Source organism: Gallinula chloropus (genome assembly GCF_964237585.1).
Source record: "Gallinula chloropus genome assembly, chromosome: 20".
NCBI classification, from domain to species: domain Eukaryota; kingdom Metazoa; phylum Chordata; class Aves; order Gruiformes; family Rallidae; genus Gallinula; species Gallinula chloropus.
Window position 1 is genome coordinate 12,104,077 of NC_140105.1, and position 25,696 is coordinate 12,129,772.

The following is a 25,696-nucleotide window of genomic DNA, read 5'->3' on the forward strand; positions in this document are numbered from 1 at the left end:
GCAGAGCCCGCCCTGCGCTTTGACAAGCGCGGGAACAAGCGGTGCGAGGCGCTGCAGACACCCCGGCGGGAAGCTCCGCACCCCAGCCACGCTTCGAGCCCGAGAGATCGCTCCACCCTCGGTGAGGTGGCGGCTCTGGGGGCGCCGGCGCTCCCCGGGCCGGCACCGTGCCGGGGCCTGGGGGGACGGCGGCCGGAGCGTGGCGGGGCGGGTCCTTCTGTCACAAAGAGCGGGGCGCCCGGTGCCGGAGCCTCAGCCCGCGGCCCGTCGCTGCCGGTCGCTCTCCCGCTGCGGGCAGCGCGCGGGGGCCGCGCGAGGGAGGACGCGAGCTGCCCGGGCCCTGCCATTGGCCCAAAGTAGGTCAGCCCGCCCGCTCACGTGACGGCCCTCGCGCGCCTTTCCCGCCGCTCCGCGTGACGGCGGCGGCTTTGGGGGTGGTTGCGTCTCCCCGGCGAGCGGGCGCTGCGAGCGGGGAGGAGCCCCGGCCGGGACCCTCGTGGGGAAGAGGGCGGGCAGGGCAGGGCAGGGCAGGGCCGGGCCCCGGGAGTCCCGACGCCGTGGCACCGGACGGCTTCCACTTGCAGCAGCTGAGCAGTGCCCGTTACCAAGGCTCCCTGCTCAAGCCCGAAGGACATCAAGGCAGCGGGCCAGGAGCTGCGCGTTCAGCAGAGCCCGTCCGTGTGCGAGCGCCGCTGCGAGCCCCGATGCCCAGCCGCTCCGGAGGGCGGCCCCAGCGCGGCCGCGGAGGGCTGCGTAGTCCCCGCGGGCAGCACAGGCTTACGCTGCCACCGGGGTGTCTAACCCAGCGGGGCTGGTCCTGGTGGTAGGAGGTACCCCTAAAAGCGTATGGCGCTCTGCATTTAAAACGGTCTTTTCAAAGTGCCTTTACTGAAAGGATTACATTTCAAAAAGGAGCTTGGAAAATGTATTAATCTCCTGTGTACTTGCTTTGGAAAAATTAGGGTCCTTGGGCTGTACACTGATGACACTCCTGTGATGAGAACATCATGGGCAGAGACACGAATGTTGGCTGAGATTTTTTATTTCTTAATGGGGGACCAATCTTCGATGCTTTCTATTAAAGCCCTTAAGTTGCCATGGGCCTTCATAAGCCATAAAATAAACATTTTCTGGGAGAGCGCTAAGCTAAGATACATGCCAACAAATGGTATTTGGTTTGGAAAAGGCAGAAATGCAGCTAGCGTGTTGTTAGCTCTGGTTTTTGGTTGTGTTAGCCTTACCTGGAGTGTAGCATGTGGAAGTTGGCCAGTGGTCGAAGGAGTTGGGGACCACCTTTGGACGAGTGTAGTCAGTAAAAATTGGTAACTCGCAGGTGCACCTGTTAGAAACAACAATTTCAGCAGCCCAGAATGAAAGCTGCCTGTGTGGCACAGCCGGAGTGAAACTCCTGCTGCTGCTGTAGCGTGAGGCTGAGCACAGCTCGAGCACTGCACTCAGGTGCTCTGCTCAGCTCTTCTGACGGGTCGGCAGTGTATTGGCAAGAGTTGCTACAGCTTTCTCACCCAGGGAATTCCCAGCTCCCACGTGCTGGGAATACTGGGTTTGTAACTGCGAGAAGTCCTCAGGCTGTCTGGTTGCTTCGCTTTGTTCCACACTTGTGCAGATCGCAACAGAATTTACCCTGTGCAATGTCAAGTCCTAAACCAGCGCAGTTCCCCCTCGTTCTGCTGCACTGAAAATACTGTTTCTTTGTTGAGTATTTTTTGTCTGTAACGGTCAATAACCACCAAAACCTAAGTAGTTCTCCTGAAGTTAAGCTAACTTATCTCATTTCTGGCATTTCCCAATATCACATTAATTTACATCTTCTATTCTGTTCACTCCTCTTTGTTGCTTGCCAAATCTCCTACATGCATCTTTTTTTTCCCTTTGTACCACATAGAAAAACATACTGTACCACATCTGCATATGGATTGCCAGTCGTTGCCCTAATCTTTATGTCACTCACTCTGTACCTCTATAATTAAAGGTTTCCTGTAACTAGCAATTTGGCTGTCTGAGGCAACGCTGGTATGTGTACAATCATTTAATAATCTAGTGCTTTTTTCCTGGTTAGGTGCATTAAGAAGTACTGTGCTGCTGCTGTCACATCACTGCTTGAAGCCCCAGTGGTCATGAGCTGGGCGGCCTCGGGGGCATTTGAAGGTTCTTCCACAACCTGCGCTGAGCTGTGCCATAAATACCTTCCTATTATGCTGTCTCTGGTTCTGGAGGGCCTGATGGTTACCATTGCCAGAGTTCAGGTTTGAGTTCTGCCAATGCAATTTTGCTTATTTAAATGTACTTTGGACTTTGATTAGTCGCTTGTTTGAGTCGGGTCGTTTGATTAGAGGCTACTCAATGCACGTACCATAGGCAGATACATCAAGGAGGGAACATAACTGTTCAAGGCAGACTTAGTTCCTCAGGCAGCTTTTATTTCTAAGTATTGGCCACTCCAACTAAAGTTTATGCATGTAATTTTCCTTTATTTGCTTATAGGACTATTTGTGATTGTTAATGGTAAAAGGACTTCTTAAGAAGAGTAACGCTTAAATATCGATGGTAAAGCCTTGCAAAACCCCATCCAAAGAAAAAGGGAGAAGCAGGGAGATACAAACACCTACGAGCAACCTGGTGGAGTGGGGGGAAGTTCCTACAGCAAGACTGCAGCTCTCCAACACTCTGCATGGGCTGGGCTCAGTTCCCGAGAGGGGTCTGAAGGCCTAAGTGGGTAGCAAGTCACCCATACTGGTGAGGAGAATCTCTGGAGCAGAGAGGAAAGCCCCTTCCACACAGAACTGGGGCGAGACAGTGGGATCCCCGCTGGTGGTGACAGCGCTCTCACTCCGGTTATGTTGGTAGCTGGCGAGAGAGGCAATCTGCTCACAGAAATGGGACGTCGCAGAGATCTGCCGTGGCTCTGAGACAGAACGGCTCGCAAGCCCAGGCACCAGCTCCCTTGGAGATGGGAGAAGAACCCCGCCGTCCGCCTCACCGGGGCAGCCGGCCGGCAGCCTGCCCCGAGGCCGCGGCGCTCCCCCTGACCAGGCGCGACCCCCTCACAGAGCGGCGGGGCCCGGGTCCCTGGGGCCGCAGCGGCGGGGGGTCCCCGCTTCCCTCAGGGGTGCCGCCGCGCTCCCCGCTGCCCTCACGCTCGGATGCACCGAGCGAGGTCAAACATTCAAACCCATTAACATTCCTCCCGGTTACCGGGGAGACGGCTCCCGGTCGCGGCCTCGCCAGGCGCGGTCCCCGCGGGCGGGGGTAGCGCCACAGCCGCGCTCCGCACCGACCCCCCCCCCCCCCGCCGGACCCGGCCCAGGCCGACCGCCCCCTCCCCTCGGCTGCCGCCGTCCCGCCGCGAGTAACGGCCGCCTCGCGTGCCGGAGGGGCTGGGGAGGGAGGGGGGGGGGGGGGGAGAGGTGCGCGGGGCGGGGCGCAGCGGGGAGGGCGGTGCCGTCCGCCGCGCCCCCCGGGCCAATGGCGTTACCGCGCCGCGCCTGACGTCAGCGCCGGCAGCGCCTGCACATGGGCGCGCGGCCGGGGCGCGCGGCGCAGAGCGGGCGGCGGGAGCGGCGCGGGAAGCGGTGGCGGAGCTGCGCGGCGGAGGGGCCTTTCCCGCTCCCCTGCTCCGGCGGCCTCCAGGCGCCCCTCGCCAGCGGGGCTCGGCTCCGCGCCCGTTTCACCGCCGCTTCCTAGCGGTGCCGTGAGAGGAAGGGGAAGGAACCGCTGCCGCGCAGCTGCCCTGAGGGGAAAGCCCCACCATGTCGCGGCCGCTCCCGCTGAACCCCACCTTCCTACCTCCCACCTACGGGGTGCTGAAGTCCCTGCTGGAAAACCCGCTCAAGCTGCCGCTCGCTCATGAAGACGGTGAGGTTTCCCCGGGCAGCCCCCGCTTCCCCGGCTCTCCCGGGGCCCGCCGGCTCTGCTTCCCCCCCTGCTCCCCGCTGCCCTTCCGGGCCCCCTCACAGCCCGGCCCGCTGAGGGTAGGTCCCCCGAAATGGCGGCCCCTGGCCTGCCGTCGCATCGGGGACCGCTGCGTGGCTTTCCCTTTGCCTCCCTCCCTCGGACACCTCTCCCTCCCGCCCTCCCCTCGCCCCCGAAGGCGGTTAAGTAGCGGGAGGTTGGGCGGTGAGCGATGGGCACACTCGGCCTGACCTAACGGAAGACGCTCGGTTTTTCTATCTCCGCTGCGGAGCAGCCAAGGGGAGGGCGATTTGCCTGGGGCAAAGCGTTGGGGTCGGGGGGGGGGGTGGGGGAAGGCGGGGCGGCGGCGCGGACAACCGCCTCCCCGACCTGAGCCGGGGTCCCGCCGCAGCGTCCCCTGGGGCCGGCCGGCTGCCGCCGTGCCGCAGCCCCGCTCCGCCGAACCTGCCCCCGGAGAGCAGAGAGGCGGCTTCGCAGCAAAAGTTGCAACTTTTCGGGAAAGCCAGGGTAGTGCGGACGTAATGGCACCGTGTGTTTGTAGTGAATCATGCGCACGTTAAAGACAAAACCCCTGTGAGCAGTCCTGCAGAGCCGAGGCTTTTCGTGTACTCGGCGTTCCATCGTGAACCAGCTCGCAGGGCTGCACTGGTGGTGTTGCAGGCGGCTAAAAGGAAAAGGTTAAGAAGGAACGTTAAGTTGGCTGAAAGATTTATCAGTTTGGATTCTTGCAAGTCTTGTAGAGAAACCGGGTGTTACCTCACAAAAGTGCTGAAATCTCTGGATGCTGTAGGAATGAGTGGGAAGCACCACTTGAACTTTTCTTGGTTTGCCTCGAACTTCGAATTTATTGTTAGCTCTTCTGCACATCAAAACATGTATTTTGTCAGACCTCACTGGTGTAAGTTACTAGCTCACAATGTGAAGAAGTACTGAATTTGAAGACTGGTTTTCTTTTTCAGTGACTGAAGACTGTGACTTTAATTTATGAGATAATAAGTTACGGGGATGCTGTGTACAGAATACATAATGTCTTCCAGTTTGCTTGTACTTAGATCCTCGCTTTTAAATTTGTTGAGTACTTACTTCAGCCAGTGATCAAAGCCATGCAGGCGGTGAAATTGTAAACTAAAAATAGAGGAAAAGCTCAAAACCACAGTTGGATACAGCAGCAGTGCTCAGTTAACGTGATCCTTCAATTTTCTGCCAAATGGGTTGTGTCAAATGTGTTATATTTATAAAAGGAGTATTTATTTGTTAAAACTGAGAGCAGGAGAAATCATTGAAGCAGTAGTAGCTGATGTTTTAGTTGCTTGGCTCTTATATCTTTATTATGTGTTTTGTTTAAGCATTCGGTAAAGAAAAAGACAAGGAGAAGAAGTTAGACGATGACAGCACCAGTACCACAGTCCCTCAGTCAGCTTTCTTGGGCCCAACATTGTGGGACAAGACACTGCCATACGATGGAGACACTTTCCAGTTGGAATACATGGACCTGGAAGAATTCCTTTCAGAAAATGGCATTCCACCCAGCCCAAACCAGCACGAGCATAGTCCGCACCAGTCAGGTCTCCAGCAAGCTACCTCAGCATCACCTTCTGTCATGGACCTCAGCAGCAGGGCTTCAACTTCAGTCCATCCAGGCATGGTGTCGCAGAACTGCATGCAGAGCCCGGTCAGACCAGGTAAATCAGCACTAAGAACTTCCTGTGGATTTTTGGCTCCTCCCTGGTGTAAATCATTACTTCTCCCTGTATGGTTGACAGGCAGCTTTGGGAGACCCGATACGATTTGAGTCACTCGTACTCCAAAAAATAAAAATAACAGCTCTAGCTATTGTTGCTCCACCGTGAATCTTTTTCCTTAAATTATGTAAGGAAGCTGTAGGAATTCCAAGGAAACCTGCCTATCTTATTTTCTTCATTGGTAGCCTAGCTATTAGCAAGTAAAAACCCAACAAATGGAGTTGCAATGCATAGATGCCAGCATATTAAAGGAACAGGGAGAGGGACTGTGAAAGAGAACGTTTCAGTGGCCGCAGTGTGATGTGAGAACACAGGATTGGGTATTTATTTTGAACTTAAAGACAGTGCTTCCTGTTCGAAATTTTGGCCATAATCTTACTCTCTATTGAGCAGAGTGAAATTTGCAACAGTACATGTGGCAGGAACTAAGTTTTGGAACTGCATTATAATCTTGTTTAAATGAGCATGAACTGAGTGTGACTGACCTGAGTTGATAAATTCCAGCTAGAGTTGACTGCCTTAAGCTGTGGGCAAAGAAAAACATCACAGAGTCAAAGTTCCAATTGCAGTGCATGATTTTAACCCATTTAATGTCAACTGAAGTCTTCTGCTAGTTTATTAGTGCTTCAAAGCATCTCTTTAGAAACACTAGTACGGATTCAGAGTAGCTGCTCTGGCTTGACACCAGCATGACAGGTCATGGTCAGTGGAATAGTGTCAGCAGTGAAGTTTGGAAAACATGGAGCTTTCCTTTTTCTTTGTTGGTTTTTTTTTTGTGACAGGAAAAAAAGCCAAGGGTGATTTACTTATTGTGCTCTTCTGCTCACACAAGGTTTGCTAGAGCAAAGTGTGCGCTTGGGAGCAGGAAACCACTCCTCTCCCTTCTGCTTGATCATTTGCCATGCTCAGCGTGTGAAGTCATTGTCAGAATCATCTGATAAGGAGGCAAAATAAATAAATAGAAGGACAAAAGTTGTGGGACAGGATGAAATAGAAAAGTCTTGTAAGTCTGCAACATTCCTTTCTCATTAAAAAGAAATAAAGCACAGCCCCCCCAAAATACTGTTCCAGACCTGTCAACAGACTCTTCGATCCCAAGGCACAAGTGTGTGCGTAGTTGTGGATTTCACTCAGTTTTACCTTCTGTGGATTTGACTTTGGTTTATATTTCAGTTTCAAGGCATCTCATAGTTAACTAATAACTTATAAGGGGTTCCAAAGTTAAAATATATTTGGAGTTGGCAAGAGCAGAATACAAAAAAAAAAAAAACCCTTGCTTTTTCTGAGCCAGTTTTTAAAAATAGCGTGTGTGTGCTGCACCACTTTTTGGTTGCGTGCACACACAAAATTAAAAGCAGATAATCTGTCCTCGTCCTTTTTCTCAGAGGAGCCTGGTAATGAGCCAGGCTTTTAACGATCACCTGTCAGAATTTATTTGTAATCAGCTGTCCGCCTGGCTTTTCAACTTACTGATTTGGTGGTTTGGCTTTTTGGTGGTTTGTTTTTTTTTTTTTAGTTTTCTTCATCTCTTTGCTGCTCAGGGTTAGAAACTCTTCTCACTAGAAACTCTGCGGGGTTTTTTACAGCTGTAAAAGAAGTCAAGTCTGGATGAAACATTTGAAGTTGTAGGTATTTTTCCTCTGTGCCATCTTGCCTTAAGAATGTTGGGTTTTTTAAATGTTTAAATGCGTTGCTTTTTTTAAAGGGAGCTCATTCACTTTTTAACTTCACTTTTAAAAAGTAATAGTTTCTTTTTTCCCTTCTTAATGCAACTTTATTAACAGTGGTCTCGTTTATCATCGAGTTGTTAAAATTTTTGTGTTATGTAAAAAAAATTACTTTGACAATCTATTTTGAAGGGAAGATCATCTTAGAGTTTAACATTGGAGCAAGTTTTAAAATAAGGTGTTATATAGTTAAAAGTAAAACTAAACCCGAGCATAAAAGTGCCAAGGCAAATGTGCTGCTTTAAAATGCAGAAGTCTGGAGGTAAATGTTAAAATTACTGTAACGGAGCTTTTTGGTTAATATATTTTAAGACTTCTAAAATACCTTTTTAAACTGTATGTGGAGAAAGGTGGGGTGGTTTTGAATCAGTGTGAGCTACAGTTCCCATATGCATGACTGTTGTGATTTTTATTACTGTAATAAACCCAAGAACAAATAGCAAGAAGTATACAATTTCAATAAAAATTAATTCCATGTGATCTTGTTTTTAGGAAAAGTGAATTTTTTTAGGTAATAGTAATTTTCCTAAAAGTATCTTGTGGTTGTGTCCTGAATTTTGACTTACAAGGGAAGCCTGTTTGAGCATTTGGACTCTGGCTGAAGGAAGGGTCAAATCCTGTACGGCTTATGTCCCGACTGTAAATGGCTCTGCAGCATTTAGCATCAGTGTATCACGTGCAGTTGGTCCAAACTCCTCTACCTGCATGTACTGTGTACGGGGGAGGAAGCACACAGGCACGTGGAGCACTGAGTGTGACTCACGGACGCACACGGTGTATCTTGGACATACAGGGTCTAGAGAAGAGTGGCATAAGAAGATTTAATCTGTGTCTGTGCTGAAATACAAGCCTTGCCTGTCTTTAGAAGCTAATGGTATTGCCCAAATACATATTTTATATTGTCTCTGTAAAAGATCTGGAAAACTGCATTGGTGTTTGCTGAGAAGTGGGATCAAGGCTCAGCAAAGCAGAGCTGATCCTGACTGTAAACGTGACATTACGGAATCTTCACTGATTTTTTTTTTTTCCTTTAAAGGTAAAAAAAAATACCAACAGAAAGGTTGCTTATAAATTTAACTTAATTCTGTATTTCCAGCTCAGGTTGTCTGGTCGATGGAAAATGTTTAGGCTCACCAGTTTGTCATCTGTTCTCTGGGCTATAGTGAAGAATAAACCAAGTACCTACTTCCCTATATGTTTCTAATCAGGGAATGTACATAAAGCAAATACTGGTTGTTTTTGGAAGAGGGAGGACACAGGGTAATGTCTGTTGCAATATTGGAATCTGATTTATTTCTTTTCCACAATACCAATTTTGTTAATAAAATGTATTTTAGCATTACAGACCATGATTCAGTGTAATGTGGAGACATGTTTAAAATGGCTTTTTTTTTCCTTTTGCTGTGTTGGATGTTGGCTAGGTGGCTGAAATCTGTAGTCTCCCTCAGAAAAACAAGGTTTATAAAGCTAGCTTTTAAAGCAAACACATTCTCATGCTTCTTCATCTGTTGCAGTCCTTGTGTTGTCTTTTGCCAGCTTTTTGGTGAATGTAAGTCTCCATTTAACTATGGAATTCTTCAAGGAAATTGGGAGTATTTGTGCCTGTTTGTATGTAGAGGGAGGTTCGTCTTTTGCAGGTACCTAGTTGGTGTGGTGGCTTTGATCTGGTTCCTTTCCTTGTGTGTGTAGCCCTTGTTTGGGTGAATGGGGCAACTACAGTGAGGGGTTTGAAGGGAGTGAATTAGAGTTCAGAAGTATCAGCTAGTCAGAGTCTCTCACCAGACTTAGGTAGTTTTTGGGATGTTGTGGTTTGCATCTCTGTTTGCCACCACAGCCTTGGATGTGGGGCTGCGTCGCCAGGATGCTGCTGGCACGGTGATAGCCCATGTCTTGTTACTACCCTGCTACTTCGGGAGGACAGGGCTCCTGGAGGCTTTGAAAAAACTCCCTCATTCTTGGCGTTCCTGTGACAGTGGGTTTTAGTCTGTGTTGCCTGGATAGCTGGGTGCCTTAGACTACTTGCCGAAGCTTATTTCAGGAAAGAAAGAAAGAAAAACAAGCTTTGTAATCTGCTGTGGAAATACATACAACTTAGTGTTCACTTTCAGTTTAAAAAAAAAAAAAACAAAAATCCCCCCCAAGCCCCTCTGATTTCAGGGTATGTTAATCAAAAAGCTGAATGAAGTGTACTCATACCTCCCACCCCTGCAGGAAGACACAGATTTTATTAAATGCTGTGATTTATTTACTCAGCCAAGATACTTCATGTAAAGCACAGTATCCATTACCTTTTAGTTCTTGCGTAGATACTGAACTGTGATGATTGACAGCAGGTGTGATTTGGAGGCTTTTGGCACTTTATTTCAACTGGTGTTTGTGATATGCACTGCAGCCAACTGGGAGAGGTCTGTTCTTGCTTGATCCAGCTACTCAAGTGCACACAGGGATGACTTGGTGGAGGGGGCAGCCCACAAAAGGGTGTGTGTGCAACACTCCCTTTATTGCAGTCTTCCTTCCCCTGTGTTTCTTAACGTGACCTCCTCTCCTAGCACAGCCTTTGTAGTGTGAAGGGCAGCATTCCCAGCAGCCGTCTTGTGTGTGGAATCCTCTCCTAAGCTGTAATGATTGTTTACAAGCAGTAGCTAGGTGTTGCATGAGCCACAGCGTGAACCCCATCTCTTTAGAGTCGAAGGACTCTACCTCCCGCACCAGGAGGAGCTGGGAATTTCCTGACCTTTGTTCTCCCACGTGACAACATGGAAATGACCAGCTTAACTGTCAGGCAGGCTGGTACCGAGAGAGAGCTGCTCTTCACATTGACTCTCACGTGAGGCTCTGGGTGGCGGTTGCCTGCATGACCATGTGCTTTAGGCACGTGGCAGTCCCCTGTGCAGCCTGCTCAGCGTGGCTCTCGCTGGAGCAGCAGGCACGCTCGCAGGGCTGTGTGTGCTCCTGCCATTCCCAGCCCATGCTGAAATGGCAGTGAAATGGAAAAGCTTTTCTCCGGATTGCCACGGCAAGGGAGGTGCAATATGCAGACAAGCCTCGCAAAATTGCTCACTGGATCAAAGGAAGATGCAAAATATATTCAGGCAAATATTAAAAATAGACTGTCACATGATAACTGGGAAAAAGTGCTGAACGCACAAGCCTTGTTAATGCTGGAAGCAAGAACACTGTGTCTCCTTCAAGAGATCTAATTTTAATATTCACTGTTAAATTTTGATTATTGGTTAAATAATTGCTTGGCTGCATGAAAGAACTTGAAGTTAATTCAGAGTTCAAACAGTAAACAGCATGAAACATCCTGGGGTTTATACTGTACTTATAAAATATACCTGGTCTGACTCTTCAGTTCTCATTGGGAATAGTGCTTTCCACACAGAGAGAGCTACTTAGGCAAGTAAGGGATATCAAAGGTTAGGAAGAGGATACATTGAGGGAGTAAGTGTGGGGGGGTTGTACCCCTAGAAGACACCTCAAGGATGTCAGAGTTACAATTACCTAGAAAAAATAGTGTGTCTTTCTTGGAGCCTTGCTTCCCGTCTCTAAGTGCATTGGAGAGTGTTTGATTGAATGCTGCACTCCAGTGCAGTGATTTGATTTTTAAGAAGCAAGTATACCCTGAAGTCTTTCATAAAACAATATGTTACAGTTAGGAGAGAAGACCTCATCAGAAGATACATGCGAAGAAAACACTGATAGTATCTGATTAGATGAAGCTACTAGGAGATACGTGAAACTGTTCAATCTCTACATGTTTATATGACAGCACATTGGCAATTGTGGGAGTAGCAGTGGCCAGATTCTGCCCAATTAACCTCAGGAATGAGTACTTTACTCCTCATGGGGTCTTACTGATTTTAGTATTGCTCAGCAGGCAGGCAGCTTGTTGACTGCTCTCCATCAACTCCTAGGTGGAGCAGGAAAATGTCATCATTCACTGTCCTGCCATTCATCTTTCTGGATTTAATTTTTTTCTTTTTGGAAGGGGTGGGCTAACAGCTCTCAGTGCACCAGTGGAGTTTTCTCAGGATGAAAGAATACTCATTTAGGGTAAAGAATAATGTAGAGCATTATGAAATCAGAAGCTCGAATGGTTGGCACTACACTGTGGAGTTATTTAGTATTTATATCACAGAAACATGATCATGAGTTGCCTTTTTTTGAAGTCCTAGTTTCATAGTGAATAACATATTTTCAGTCTTTTGTCTGAAATCACACAAGACTGATCAGAAAAGTATATTTCAACTAAGTTGCATTCAAGAAAAACTAGTTTGATCTCTTCTATGTTAAGTACATAACGAAAGCTCTGGAAAAAAACATTTACTTAAACTTACTCCATTAAAAGGGATCAATTTGGAAGTTGTATATATAGTGAGTTAATATAAGAAATGAATGTAAAGTGCATCACTGTGTGAAAATGAATGCATGGCAAACAGATTTTGTAGCTTTATTCACCTTTTGTTGTTGTTGTTAAATGAACAAATAGCATTAAAGAAGCTGTCTTATTTATCATAAAGCTGAATTTGGTCCTGAGAGCTTCAGAGCTAAATATGGTAAAACAGGTAGGGGTAAGGCAGCATCTCTCCTAACATTTGGCTTGGGTTTTTTTTGTGAGGCTTTTTTTTTCTTTTCTGCTAGAGCTTTTCATAGCTCTTCAGCTTTGCATTACTGAGGTGCTACACATCAGGTTTTAAACCAATCCAAGTTATTGTTCACATTCTCACATTTCTGACACTTGAAGCTGCTGAACAGTTACGTTTCCCTGTTCCATCCTCTGAACTAAATCTTGGAGGGCTAAATTTGGCCCAGATTTTCCTTGTATGTTATCCAATGCCATTGCTTAGCTTCTCTGATGTAGCTTGCTTTTGCTTCAGGGTTCTCTGCTCAATTTTGTAATAGCTTTAGCTTTTCATCTCACTGGTCGTATTCTTTTGTTCGTGTTATTTTTCCATTCAGTGAAAACAGGCATTGAGGATCTTGAAACCCGTGGTTTGCATTTTGGTGTCTGGCTCTTTGCAGGAGAAAATAAAAAATCCAGGTTGCATTAGGGTCCTAGAAAACTCAAGTCCTTATTAGCTGGAAGACAGATCTAGATCACTTGACAGGAACCCACAGATCGATGTATTAGCTTGCATTTACTATAAGCAGATGCTAGAGTGAGCTATGGTAATAACTCATCTGTAACAAAATGTCATCCTTGCATGTGTAGGTATAGAAGAAGAGGGGCAAAAATACAGCTTGTGAAAGATTTGTTGAGGATAGAGAACGTTGTGGGATTTTGGTGTGGTTTTTGGTTTTGTTTTGGGGTTTTTTTTTTAAAGAAAAGGTTCTTTTCCAATTAGCCTTAGGGAGCTCAGCTTGCTATAAATTCTTTGTTCTGGAACATGGCTGTGGACAATAGGTCAAAGATTAGGTAATTCATTACAGAATGGGTTGGTACTCCTGAATTTAATAAACAAATGAATGAACAGGGTTCTTCTTCCATAGCAAGATCCATTACTTTGTGTGGCAATGATTGGATCTTAATTTTTTTTTTTAAAAAAAATGCTTCCAAGGCTCCCCACTTACTTAACTGCTGTCTGTGGGTATTGCTCTATTTGAGGTGACCTGGTAACTAAGCAATCATGGTACAGATGAAAACATTCAGAAATTAAATGGAGTCCTGCTAGGAACAATGTACAACTTGAGATTCTAAGGAGGCAAGGAAGAAAACTGGAGCTTGCATTTTTGAAAAGTGAGAGAGCAATAATGTGAAACTTGTAAATACAAAATGCTACTGCTGAACCCCGTTTGCCAGAGGGATCAATATTCTTAGCACAGTGAGATTACTGAAATAATAGCACTAAACCACCTTGTGGAAGAGTGCATTACTCAAGGCTGCAGGATATAAAACACAGGCTCGAAGCAAGAGGGCTTAGTTGAGACAGAGGAGGTGACTTAAAACAATTTAGTTATTTTTACAAACTTGCCATTTAGCACTTGGAAATGAGTCCTACCCTAGTGAGAAGTCTGTTCAAGAAACAGCTGTGTGCTTGGCTTCCAGTGCTTAATAAGTAGGAACTAAACACTTGAAAACAAATCCCGTTCCTCATCAGAACAGAGAGGGTTAAACTGACTTATTTTGAAGGACCCTGCAGCAATCAGATGTACCACTGCTGCTTTGTGCTGCATAGTGGAAATATAGATGTTACTGATGTCTGTAATCCCCACAGCTGCAGCCCTTCGCTGCAGCGCGGGGCATTTGGCCGTTCTGGCTGTGTAACCCTTGCAGCTCTGTTGCTTACTGGGATAGATGAGGATTGTTTGTTGCTTTGGGTTTTTTTCCCTGGTTTGCTGTGAAAACAAACTATACAGTCATGTTAGGTATGTGTGGCCTCTTGCATATCCCTGCTTCGTGGTCTTTTGAGTGTATCAGCTGATTTTAACTGAATGTGGCAAGAGAGTTGTGATTCTGAAAGAATTAATTACATCCCTAAAATTTCATGAAAATAGATGAGCAGCTTGGGTGGGAATCGGCTACTGAACAGGAAGAACTGCAATGTAAATACGCATCAGAGAATTTACACAAGACCTTTAAAATGCTTTGATTTGTGTGAAATGCTTCTGGGAAAGCTGACACCTTTTCAGACACCATGAGATGTCAATCCACTTTGAGAAATGAATCTGCAAGAAACCAGGTTTAATTGGTCTAGTGTGTGTTGGGAGGGAATGGCGCAAACTTTTTTCCACCTTTTTTTTCCACCATTCTTCCCTTGGAATCCTTAGCTCCTGGAGTCATGGGATTATATGAGACTCCAAGGTTTCATTTAAAAAGAGAAATTAGAAAAACAGCTATTGGGTTTGTAGGCAAGATACTGACAGGGCAGGGGAATGATAGTGTTCTTCTCCAAAGCGGTGTATCGTTATTTTACCTCAAAATTCTCTGAACTTTTTGCAACCTCGCTGTATCCTGTTTCTCTTGTGCTGCAGCAGCACCTCAGGTCCCCTGCTCTGTCTGAAACCACCTTGCAGTCAGCCAACTTCAAAGTTGAGGCCTGTTATCACAGTTATTGCAGTATCACATGTGGGCAGGTGTCCAAGCAGCCTTGCGTCTGTGTCTTGCTGTTCGCTGTTCGCAGCCGTTTCGGGCAGGGCGCTGCGCTCAGAGCCGCCTCTCACGCCCCGCTCTGATCAGCGGAACTTTCCACTCTGCCACTGGGACCTGGGGTCGAGGTAGGTTAGAAGTGAATGAGAAACGGGAGAGTGAGAGCCGGCTAAAAATGTTGAGGGATCAAAGAGGAAAAGTAGGTCGTGGCAGGGTATATGTGTTGGGAGGAGGAATCGGGGGAGCACAAGCTAGGGGAAGATTTGTTTTCCTATTGGCTTTTCAAAGTTGTGCAATTTAAGAATTGGATTAACCTGATATGACTTTGTTTTTCTGCCAGATTAGATATGTTGAGTTTCTTGGCATTGTGAATTGTACAGTACATTGTGTGCTGTAAATATGGGTGTGTCGGGATAAAGCTGTAATGACACAACATGCAGTATAAGGCAGCGCTGCTGGGTGGACTCCCCGGCTCCCTCAGCATCCCATTCCCTCTACCCCTCAATGCACATACTTGTTGGGGCATTGAGACATTTGTTAGAACCTCTCTGCATTCCTGCATTTTGCTTCCAGCACAGCACCAAGACATTCTGATACCCTTTGTGGTAAGGTAGCACTTCCCTGTGGCCAAAAGTCCGTTTGGTCTGACAGTGATATACACTGTATGAAATTCCTTTTAAAAAAAACCCACCCCAAAAATAACAAAAAGCTGGATAAAAAGACACTCAAGAGTTTCTCCCTGCTTTCTCAGGATTAAGTTGGAGAAAGTTTACTGGGAAATGTTGTAAATTTTTAATCTTTTTTAATGCTCTTTTTTTTCTTAACTAAGACATGGCCTTGAGCTTAGCTTTGGGAGAAGAAAAAAATCAGATCCAGGTCTGAAATAACTGCAGGCTGTGCTGGCTGCTGTTGGAAGTACACTGCAGTGACGTATTGATGTCGGAGTGAAATTTTCACAGCAGTATGTATTTGCTCAATGGGGGTGTTTTTTGTGTTACATACATCCTAAGATAATTTAATTTGGTGTATCCGTTTTATGTGCTGGGGTAGCCCCACGGAGTAGCCCAATTTTCTTTGCTTACTGCAGAGTGAGGGTGGAGTAGTGACTGAGTACAACTGGGCAGCTGAAGAAAGGTGGCTGGAATCAGAGCCCTGTGGAGCCAGGTGATTGCTCTGTGAAGATTAGTACAGTGTGTACATACTCTGGGGAGTGAAGCTACAAATACCTTAAGGCACCGTTGTTTGAATCCCACCCTCAATTTTTAGACTTCTCTGGGAGCCATAGCTACCCAAGCAGGGCAGTCAAAACAGCCTGCCCATAGTATAACCTTTGTCACCTTCTACTGTATCAATACAGGTACACTGAAAAATGAGGAATTCCCCTGTCTGTAGTGAAGATTTTTCTCATGGAAGAGAAGAGCATAAATAACAGATAAGGTTAATAAGTCAGATATATCAAAATTTTGTCATGTTCCTTAGCCATTTGTCATTACATTGGGCTTGCTCATTAGAGAAATGTTTCTGGAGTGGTAGTAGTCTGGTGATGGAGCCATTTTTTGAGAGCAACACAAATTAGGTAAAATGGAGCAGGAGGTTGACCTTGTGAGCACCTGCATCATTCAACTGTGAGAGAAATATGCTGCAGTCTATCCTAATTAAAGTTAATCTGCATATCAGTCTTTTGAAAAGGTTGAACCACGAGCCTTCAGTTACAGATGGAGAACAGCTGTGGTTTTGGTGTCTACTTGAAACACCTTAGTTGTTGGCGTCTCAGTTCTTTAAAAAAATCATGGATTGCCCAGACTGAGACCTGATGTTTGTGCATCCATCATCACGTGGCTGCTCTCAGGCTGATCTTTCTCTTGGGCTGGACACACCACCAGGTTTAAGAAGCACTTTTCCAAACTCTCTTATCTGTTCAATTTTCTCGGTGCGACATGGTTGAAGTCATTGTTGAAAATTGTGGTAGTCTCCCTCTGGAAGCTGTTCTGAACATGTGAAAAGAAATCATTAGCCAAATAGAAGGAAAGAACTGGAGGTGTAATTGTCAACTCATACATGTCTCTGATTTCACCAGCTGCTGCTCGTGTCTAGGTTATCACTTTATTTCTGTTAGAAAGTAAACAAATCTCACTTTTCTTATGCACTCTCACGACTGCTTCATCTGAGTTGGTCTTATCTGTAGCAGGGATGTACTTCTGAGGTCTTGTGTTGGGAAGGTTTTCTTTCTGCTTCCACATGTAACATGCTCTCACAAGTCACATGCACCTCTGATGCTGGCCAGGGATGCTGTTTGTCTCTTCCTAAGTCAGTTATTTAAAAACATTATTATCACTCCTATCACAATGTAATACCTCATAATCGGGGCAGCTTCTGTCCTGTGAGACCCTGCATGTTTTTCAGATTGAATCCTTTGGCCATGTTCTGTCTCACTTGAACATTTCTCTGTGTTGTGTAGTGCTACTTGGTGCCTGTTTAAATCGTGTCAGCAAAGCTGGAGCCATAGAGCATGTATACCAGCATCGGCATCACCCTTCCTATGCAGGGCCACATCCTGAATGTGCAATTTGAAGTCACACAGTGTTTTGCATTTTTGAGCAAGGGATGGGAAGCTCTCATAATCCTCTACAGTGAAGACTTTAGAGTGCCTTTCCTGAATCCCATCCTTGCAGGAGCTGGTGGTGTGTAACCCCGATGGAGATGCAGGTGAACGCCTGGTGCTCTGCACCCTTTCCGAATGAGCTCAGCCCAGTTGACACCTCGTTAAAACACAGCACAGGCAACGCCTTCATTGAAGCAAACCCCTTAACTAATTTTGCTGCTGCCCTTCAGTTTATAGCCCTTGGCTTCTTGTTTCCCACTTTCTCACGTTTTCCCAAGCTGCTGGTGTGTGTACAGTCTGAAGATCACATTTACCCAACACAAGGAAATCAGCTTGGCCGGTCGGGCTTCTCTGTCACGTGGCAGAGAATGTGTTCACTCTGTTCTGCCAGACTATGGCTAGCTGAGCAAAATACAGTGGAGCTCTGGGCTTCTGGCCAAGCTTTTATTTCAGTTTGGAGCTTACAGCCACATATTTGCTATTTGGCAGGACATCCACTGGGGTATATTTGGATAGTAATCTAGCATTGTTTTGCTGCTTTTTTCTTCTCTCTTTTTTTTTAATGCACACAGATAGTATAATCCCAACGCTCAGTTGGCCAGTCTGTACAAGATTTCTCAGTGTGCACCGTTATGTATGTGCACTCAGAACTTGTAGCCATGACCTTTGATAAATATAAGTCAAAGCAATTAACTTTCTTGTATTGAAAAATTCTGGATGTTCTACTCTTTGCCCCCATGTGCTGATAACAGAGCTGTGTTGTTACTCTTTCCAAGATCAAAAGCTTCACTAGGGTTTGATTGAAGTCCAATTATGGAAGGAAGTAGCTGTGCTGGAGCTCTGAAAATAGCAATAATTGTTAAAATAATAAAGTGTGTCCTTGTATGTCTTTATAATCTTTAAAACTTCTTTTGGGGGAAGGGGGTGGCTTTCCTCTAGTTCTAAAATGAAAATATTAGCAAATGTCTTGGGAAAATAGGAGTGTGCTGTTAGGAGAACAAGTATCCCGCTCTGGATTTCTTACCTCAGTTCTGTTCCCCACCCCAAGCTTGCCTTCCTCTGAAGCTGTTTGCATGCTGCCTGACTCATACAGGAAAATAAAGCTGGATTTGATTTTTAACTGTATGGGAGGCTTTGGGTTTGGGGGGATAAAGGCTTTATGATGCAAACTCATTTATTTCTCTGTGAAACAAAAACAGGCTTTTCAAAATGCAGCATGCTTTGGAAAGTTGGCTCTGGGCTTGAAACCCCAACATCTCTGAGGGCACCCTTGTACCACAAAATACTGCAAAAAGACATGGTGCTTGGGCAGGGGGTACAAAACAGGGTTGCAGGCAGTAGTGTTTGAGCAGCAGCTCCTGTTAGTTTATGAAGGGATGTCTCCCTTGAAACATGGGGGGAGTTTGGTTGGCTTGTTTTCTATGGGCAGTAATGAGCCTGGGAGTCTGTTTTTACGGTAACTTCATCACACATCTCAAGTTATGTCTCAGCAGAGCAAGACTGGGAAAGCTGAAAGACTTTTCCCAAAATCTGTACGTTGTTCTGTAGGATATAAATTTTCAGTTGCTGCCTTTTAGTCTCTCCTGCATCCTCAGAGAAAAGAGAACCTGGGAGAAAGAGCTTTGTGGTGAGAATCCTGACTGATCCAAGGGAGAGCTTGGATCTTGGTATTAAAACTCTGCGTAGATAAATGTCAGTTTATCAGTTGTAGCGCTTAGTTGATTGAAACATCAAGGTGAATAAATAGAAATGAAGATGCTAATATGGACAGTCCTAACTAAATATTTTCCAGCATTTGGCACTGGTGGCTGTAGTTTCTGCTTTGGTAATTATCCAGGTATGACTGGTTGGAGTTTATAGCAAGATTTTACCAGAGTTTGTCTTTTTTTTTTTTTTAATTGCACATGCTCACAGGCATATCTGATACAGGACAAGATAATGCCTGTGTGAAAATTAACTGACATGTACTTTCTTATTAGCCAGCTGGACTCAAAATCACCAATTACTTCAGTAAAATCTTTGCAATGTAGCTAGATTTTTATCAGGTAATAAGCCCAGAGGGTTGCACAGATCCAGTGAAGCCCTTTCGTTTGTCACATGAATCCAGGACTAGAACTTTCTTAGCCCCTTAAATTTCTAGGACAGAACCTTTTATTTATTCATTTGAATCTTACTGCTAAGCTCACTCCATTGCAGAGTCATGGAGTCTTTCTTCATTCACTTAAACATTTTTTTTAAATCCTCTATTTATCGTGACTGACCATTTTATGTATATGATATGTAAAAAGTATTCTGCCTAACAGTTCAGTTCCCTGCCCTTACTGGGTTTGGATGGATCTTTGGTATGCACAGTGCTTCCTTGCCTTCTGGAAATTTGAGTTGTCAAAATAAAACAACCCAGCCTTAGCAAGGGGTACCCAGTTGGTTGGCTTAAAGATGTTTACACAGTCACAGCCTTTGCTGCACTCAGAAACACCATTGCCTGATCTCTAGGAGCTGCTGAAACTCATCAAGCAGGTTCCTGCTAACCAATTATCCAGTTAAGCAGAAAGAGGAAAGGTGTTTCTCTTGCTTATTTTTCCTTTTGCTGAGCTTAACCTGTTATTCCCCAAGCCGCAGTGATTGCGGACGTCTGTGATGCTGAAGTAACAGCAGTGAGTAAGAAGGAAGAGGGTTGGAAGGGATCTCTCTGATCTTGTGAAGTCTGATCTGTGTGTTAGCATGTATCCCTCAAGTGGGCAGAGATGTACTCCAGCCGAATTCTAGAGCACTGTACTTCTTAGCTGAGTCCTACCCAGTGTCCCTCACCTACCTTTTTATCTTGCATTTTAACAAGATCTTAAAAATAACACAAATTCCCCTTCCAATCAACCCCACCCCAAACCCAATAATGAATGTTTCACTGCTGCCAGGGTGAATTTGTTGATTCCTAAACACTCCTACTGTGTCTTTGGTCAGAAGACTTAAATTACTTGCATAATAAGTGCTGCAAATACTATCAAAAAGCTCTTTCTAGTCGAGCTCTGGTTTTGACTACATAGAAGAATAAACAAATGCTGAGATACCAGACAGCTGGGTTGTCCACATCTGACTGTCTTCTACATTAATTTTTAAGCCAGGACAAGATGCATGACTGTTTTAATGGCTGTCAATACCAGCTGTGTCTGTGTGTATTTCAAAGAGATTGTCAAGTGGCAGTGCAGTTGTCAAACAAACAATTTCGCTTGCTACTGGCAATAGTAAATGGGTAGGTAGGATAAGATGAAAAGATATTCTCAATTCCAGTAGAGAACAAGAGGACTAAGTGACTTTTCTGACTGTCATAAGAAATATCTTGGTGAGTACTTTTTCCTTCCTACTACCTGCCCAAGGAATCATTCTGATGAGCAGCAAAATTTCCACAGGTTCTCAAGCATGTAGCAGGGCTCCTGCAGCCTTCCTTCAGAGTTCCAACTTTTCATGCACAGTGTCTTCACAAAGCTTGTGAGTGATGCATGTCCATACCTCTCTGCCAAGCTTATTTGAAATTAGACAGTAGGTCAAGAAGTTGTTGGGAGGGGGCTAGTCAGATGTGTACCAGCACCATTGCACAGAACTTGCTTTTCTAGGAAACTGAGCTAAAGAATAACTGTCAAGTGCTGGGGCATTGAAGTGAAGCTTGCTAAATCACTGAAAGATCTAAAAGGCCATTTGGTATCTTAATTGTGTGCACAGCCACGTGCACAGAAGCAGTTCTTGTCCACAGGTTAGATCCGTGCAGGTAGATTTCCATCTGCCCAGGACCTGTCATGACATGTAGTGACAGGACAGGAGATAACTGCTTTAACCTAAAAGGGGGTAGATTTAGATTAGATACAAGGAAAAGATTCTTCTCTCTGAGGGTGCCAAGGCCCTGGCACAGGGTGCCTAGAGGAACTGTGGATGCCCCTGGGTCCCTGGCAGAGTTCAAGGCCAAGAGAGGGCTTTGGGCACTCTGGGCTAGTGGAGGATGTCCTTGCCCATGGCAACAGGGTTGGAACTAGATGGGCTTTGAGGTCCCCACCCAAACCAGTCTGCGGTTCTATCTTGAAGACAGGATGAAGTGTAATTTGGTGCCTGCATTGACTGTTCTGAAAAGTGACAGGAAACACTTAGGAAGAGCAGATACACCCTCTAGCTTAAGCTATGGCAGAGTTTGAGCTGGTGGTCTGAGCCGTGCTAGCGCCTGAGCAGTTGGTACAATAATCTTTGACTGTAGAGAGGGTTTTCTTTTGTTTCCTGAGAAGCCTGAGGCTGTAACTGAGTATTTACTACTGTTCCACATTATTATTTTTTAAAAGGAAGATTTGTGAATGCACAAGTTGGAATGTATGTTATCAACAAAAATTTAATATAGCCGTTCTGTCCTCAGGATTCTGTTGAGTTTTGCTTGTGCACTGAGTCCTCAAAGACCTTATCCAGGCAGCAAAATGGAGGCCAAGGAGGTAGAGCCAGGTTCTTGGGTTACTGAGCAAGGAAAGCTGAATAGCTGGGTGGCAACCTCATCCCTGGCAGCAAGGACAAACCTTTGGAGGCAGGTAAAGATGGGCTGAGACTTCTGCTTCAGTAGATGCTTCTTTCAGGCTGTAGGTTAAGCAGGTGGTGTACTTGAGTATAACAGCATATTGTGTTTGGTGGATGGGCCACATCATCTAAGCTGGGTGTGAATTGTGAGGAATGTACATTTATAAATGGCCTGGGCATGAGGAAGCAAGATGCTTTCACCTGTGAATAGATGAGTTACTTCTGGTGAAGTGCACCAGAACACAGGGTTAGCTTCTGCAGGAAGAACACATTAAAGGTCTTTATCATGAAACCAGCTCTTAATTTATTTCTGAAACTCTGGAGCACCATAAATCTGGTCAGTGCCTTTTTCTTTATTCCTTCTGCATTTGTGAAAGGAAAACAAAAATCTTCTGGAAATTTTGCTATATTATAAAAACAATATCATTTATATGGCACAGCTCTATTTTGTGTAATATTTTACATACAAAATATAGAGAGCTTTAGAGTAGAAGAAGAAAAGCTTCATATTTGAGTTTAAGATAAAATAAGATGATCTCTGTGACAGAGACAGCAGAAGTGATGTGATAAGACAGTTGCTGTAGCAACACCACCTACTTCATGAAAATCAGAGTTAACAGGAGTGTAAAAGGTAAAGCCCACATAATTTTCCAAGCCTATGAATTGTTGCTGCCCTCAGCCTGCAGTGCTTTCCAACTCTCCAGTTTTCTCCTTTCATTTGGTCATAGCTGCACCTTTTTCTGCGTGGCCAGCTCTTGCAGACCTAATCCTGTGTTCAGCAGGGGCACGTGGTGGGAGTTCTGCAGGAGCTCTGAAGCCTGCAGTGTCTTTGCCTGCGAGTGACCTGGCAAATTACAGGAAAATAACATGAAGGATTATGTCATGTCCTGCCCCCAAATCCTCTCAAAAGCCTTGGACAATAAAATACTGTATGTCCCACAGGTACTTGGTACAGAGAGTGGGGTGAGCCCTGTCGTGAAAGGGAAGCCAGACCAGTCCATTTACTTAACATTAGAATCAGCCTTCAGTAAAGAACTGCTATGCTTAACATTAACTGTACATACTGGAGAGATGGAAGATCTCACAGGTACCTTGGCACTTCCCCCCCTCCTAGATAAACCCAAAACTGGTGTGGCACACCAGTGCTATGTTGCCTATGAAGAGGAAGAACAAGGTGTTGCTTTTACTCAGGGTGGCACGGAGCTGCTTGCTGCAGCCTGCACAGGGCTTTTGTCCCGGGTGGGCAGAGACTTGTATGAAACTTACTGTAGTCAAAGAATGCAGAATGGTCTCTGAAAGAAATATTTCAGTGCCAAGGCATTGTTTGAAAGTCACTTGCTATGTCTGGATTGGCAAGTAATTTTAAAATGTGTGGCTGCAGTTACTGGAAGAAACACTGTCTTAGAAATTCAGTTCCTGTGAATAAGGCTGCTGTTGGCTTATGCTTTTCTTAATGGTGATTTTCAGTGAAGAGGGTCCTCTGTTTATCTAAAATGCAGACACGTCTGTTTGAAAGCTCCTGTATGCAGTGAATTGATAAGTGATTCTGCAGTTCATGTTAGCCCCAAGGTTCCACTCAAATGTGTATTTATGTTTAATATGGATACTTTAAAAATTTGTTTACTTTATTGATAATATTTTTTTAGTTGATTGGCAAGAGAGAGACACCCTGTGCATGATAGTAAAAGTAAAATCTCTATTGTGAATTGGAGGAAAAGTTAGAAAGAAATGAATCTCAAATGTCATGTGCTTGAGTTTTGCTGATCCGTTTTGCTGAGATGCCTCCTGAAGGGAACACAATAAATGCACTGCACAGTAGATGGAAGGAGGTTTAACTTTTGTGTGTTGGGGCATTTTAATTTCATTTTTGACATAGTTCAGAATCTTCACAGGTTCTGCTTATCTGTTGTATTCAGAATATGCATCTGTAGTGTGCTCAGAGTCTCAGCTCAGGGCTCTGGACAGATCGCAGAGGAATAAGTATTAGGATTCCAGGATTTCTTAAAAAACACTCCTTTGCCTACCTTTTTCCCTGCTGCTATTTTTAAAGATAAAAACAGAAAGATTTTGGTATGTGTTGCTTTTTTGGTCACTTTTCCCTGAGATTTTTTGCTCGCTTTCATCTTCCTATCAAACTGTGCCTGCTGTGAGGTGCAGAGATCTCTGCAGGCATCACTTTGGTTTTTGAGACTCCTCAGCATAGTAGTTTCTTGCCATTTGCTGGTGTTAGATGACTCTCCCACGTTCAGAAGGGAGTGTATATGGCAATGTCTTGCCCGGTGTTGGGTGTCATAATTCCTTTCAATCAGATTTGCTTTTTGAAGTTCCCTGACTTTGTGTCTGATGTGCCACAAACACCCACTGGTATTAAGCAGCAGCTGGAAAGGAGCAGCTGGGGACAGGCAAGTAATGTCCAGTGCAACAGTCTGTTCTCTTGGAATTTTCCCTAAGCCATGGTAACGTGTTCCCTTCCTCCTCTGACCCATTTTTCAGTCAACGTGAGACTGATGCATTTGTATACATTGTAAATGAAGATAAATATATTGATAGAGAAAAAGACAGAACTCTGTACCCTTGTGCTTTGTGTGAGCTCATTGGGAATAAAACGAGTGTGTAAAAGCAACTTGTGCCTCTGCAGTGACTGGGTTGTAATAACCAAATATAAGGTGTGGGGTTTTTGCTGGGTTTTGGGGTTCTTTTTTTCCAGAACATGTTAGAGGGTCCTAATTTAAATCAGATAAAGAAGAAAGTGCACTAAGTCTTACTTAGAAGGTTATGGGAACAGCACGTCCCCATCCTGGCATCTCTACTTCCTAAACGGGGATTATTTTATACAAATCATCCTCTGTAATGCATCACTTTGGCTTTGTCACACAGAGTGTGTTTTGCTTTAGTGAACAAAAAATTTACAAAGAAGTTACTTCAACTGAGAGTTGAGATGTGTGCATCCAGAACAGATCAAAAGAGGCGGCGGGACTGGGAAGTTCCTGTAACTACCCAGTGACCCCTTTTTCTTACGGGATATATTCAGAGGGCAGCTGATAGCATCTGTTGTCTGTCTCTCAGGCTTGCCATTAGCTCCTGATTGGGAGTGAGAGGAAATGTGCCTGTTTCACGTGGCTTTTCCATGCCATTTGAAATTGCACTTGGCTGTGTTTTGACAACACACCCAAGCAAGATGGGCTTGGGTACCAGAACTGGGTAACAGATACATGAGTCATGGGTGGCATATGCTTGCAGGATTACATGATGGCTTTTTGCAAGACCTGTTTACTGAGTGAGAGCCTGCTGTCCTGGATGTTCATTAGCCAAATAAATAGAACAGTGTGAAAAGAACTTACTTGGTCTGGAATCTTGCAAAGCATGTTGGTAGTGGCACGAGCGCATCTTAGGGACAGTGGCAGGAGCACATCTTGAGGACAAGCGTTGTCTTTGGCTTAGTGGTATTCCACAGGCAAGCATATTTATGGATGCCTTATGAGGTTGTTATCTGAAGCAGGGACTCCATCTAAAGTCTGCTGTTTCAGGATTGGTCTATTAAAGCTGGGTATATAGATGTCTGAAGAAAGAAAAATGGATATTTTTGTCTCCTTCAGAACAGGTTAACAATTCTGATGCTTGTCTAGAACTTTACCTTTAAGAAAAGAAAGAAGAATTGCACTTTTTGAGGAACCTTCCTACATGTGAATTGCCAGTTAATGAAAATACACACAGATGTGCCAGAGGATGCCACGAAGCTCCAATGCACCAGAGAATACTGGCACCTCGAAGTGAAATGTGCTTCTAAGCCAAGTATAAATCAAAATTAAATACCTGTCTGCACATTCTTCCCTGCAGCTTCTCCTAAGGCCCACTCCCTGCTGAACATCATCGTGGCCTATCTTTGTAATGAAAGCAGCACCCTACAAAAAATTGGAAAAGCATTCAAGAATTTCCAAATCCTTGTGCAGTGCCCAGAAGCAGGTCAGACCCATCACTTTCTGCGCGTAGCATGTGTGCAAGGGAAAGGTTCAGAATAGGAACAACTACTCTCAGATCTCTTGCACTTTGGCTGTCAGGGGCT

The 25,696-nt window shown here is 45.2% G+C and overlaps 1 protein-coding gene across 1 annotated transcript in view; it reads left to right on the plus strand.

The window, feature by feature from the left end:
- Positions 1–3,531: 3,531 nt before the first annotated feature.
- Positions 3,532–25,696, plus strand: part of HLF (HLF transcription factor, PAR bZIP family member) — a gene marked incomplete at its 5' end in the record, with an annotated part of 35,736 nt that continues 13,571 nt past the window's right edge. Inside the window, 5 exon segments of the mRNA XM_084273435.1 lie at positions 3,532–3,616; positions 3,619–3,703; positions 3,705–3,759; positions 3,762–3,873; positions 5,277–5,612. Coding sequence (XP_084129561.1) covers positions 3,532–3,616; positions 3,619–3,703; positions 3,705–3,759; positions 3,762–3,873; positions 5,277–5,612 — 673 coding nt within the window.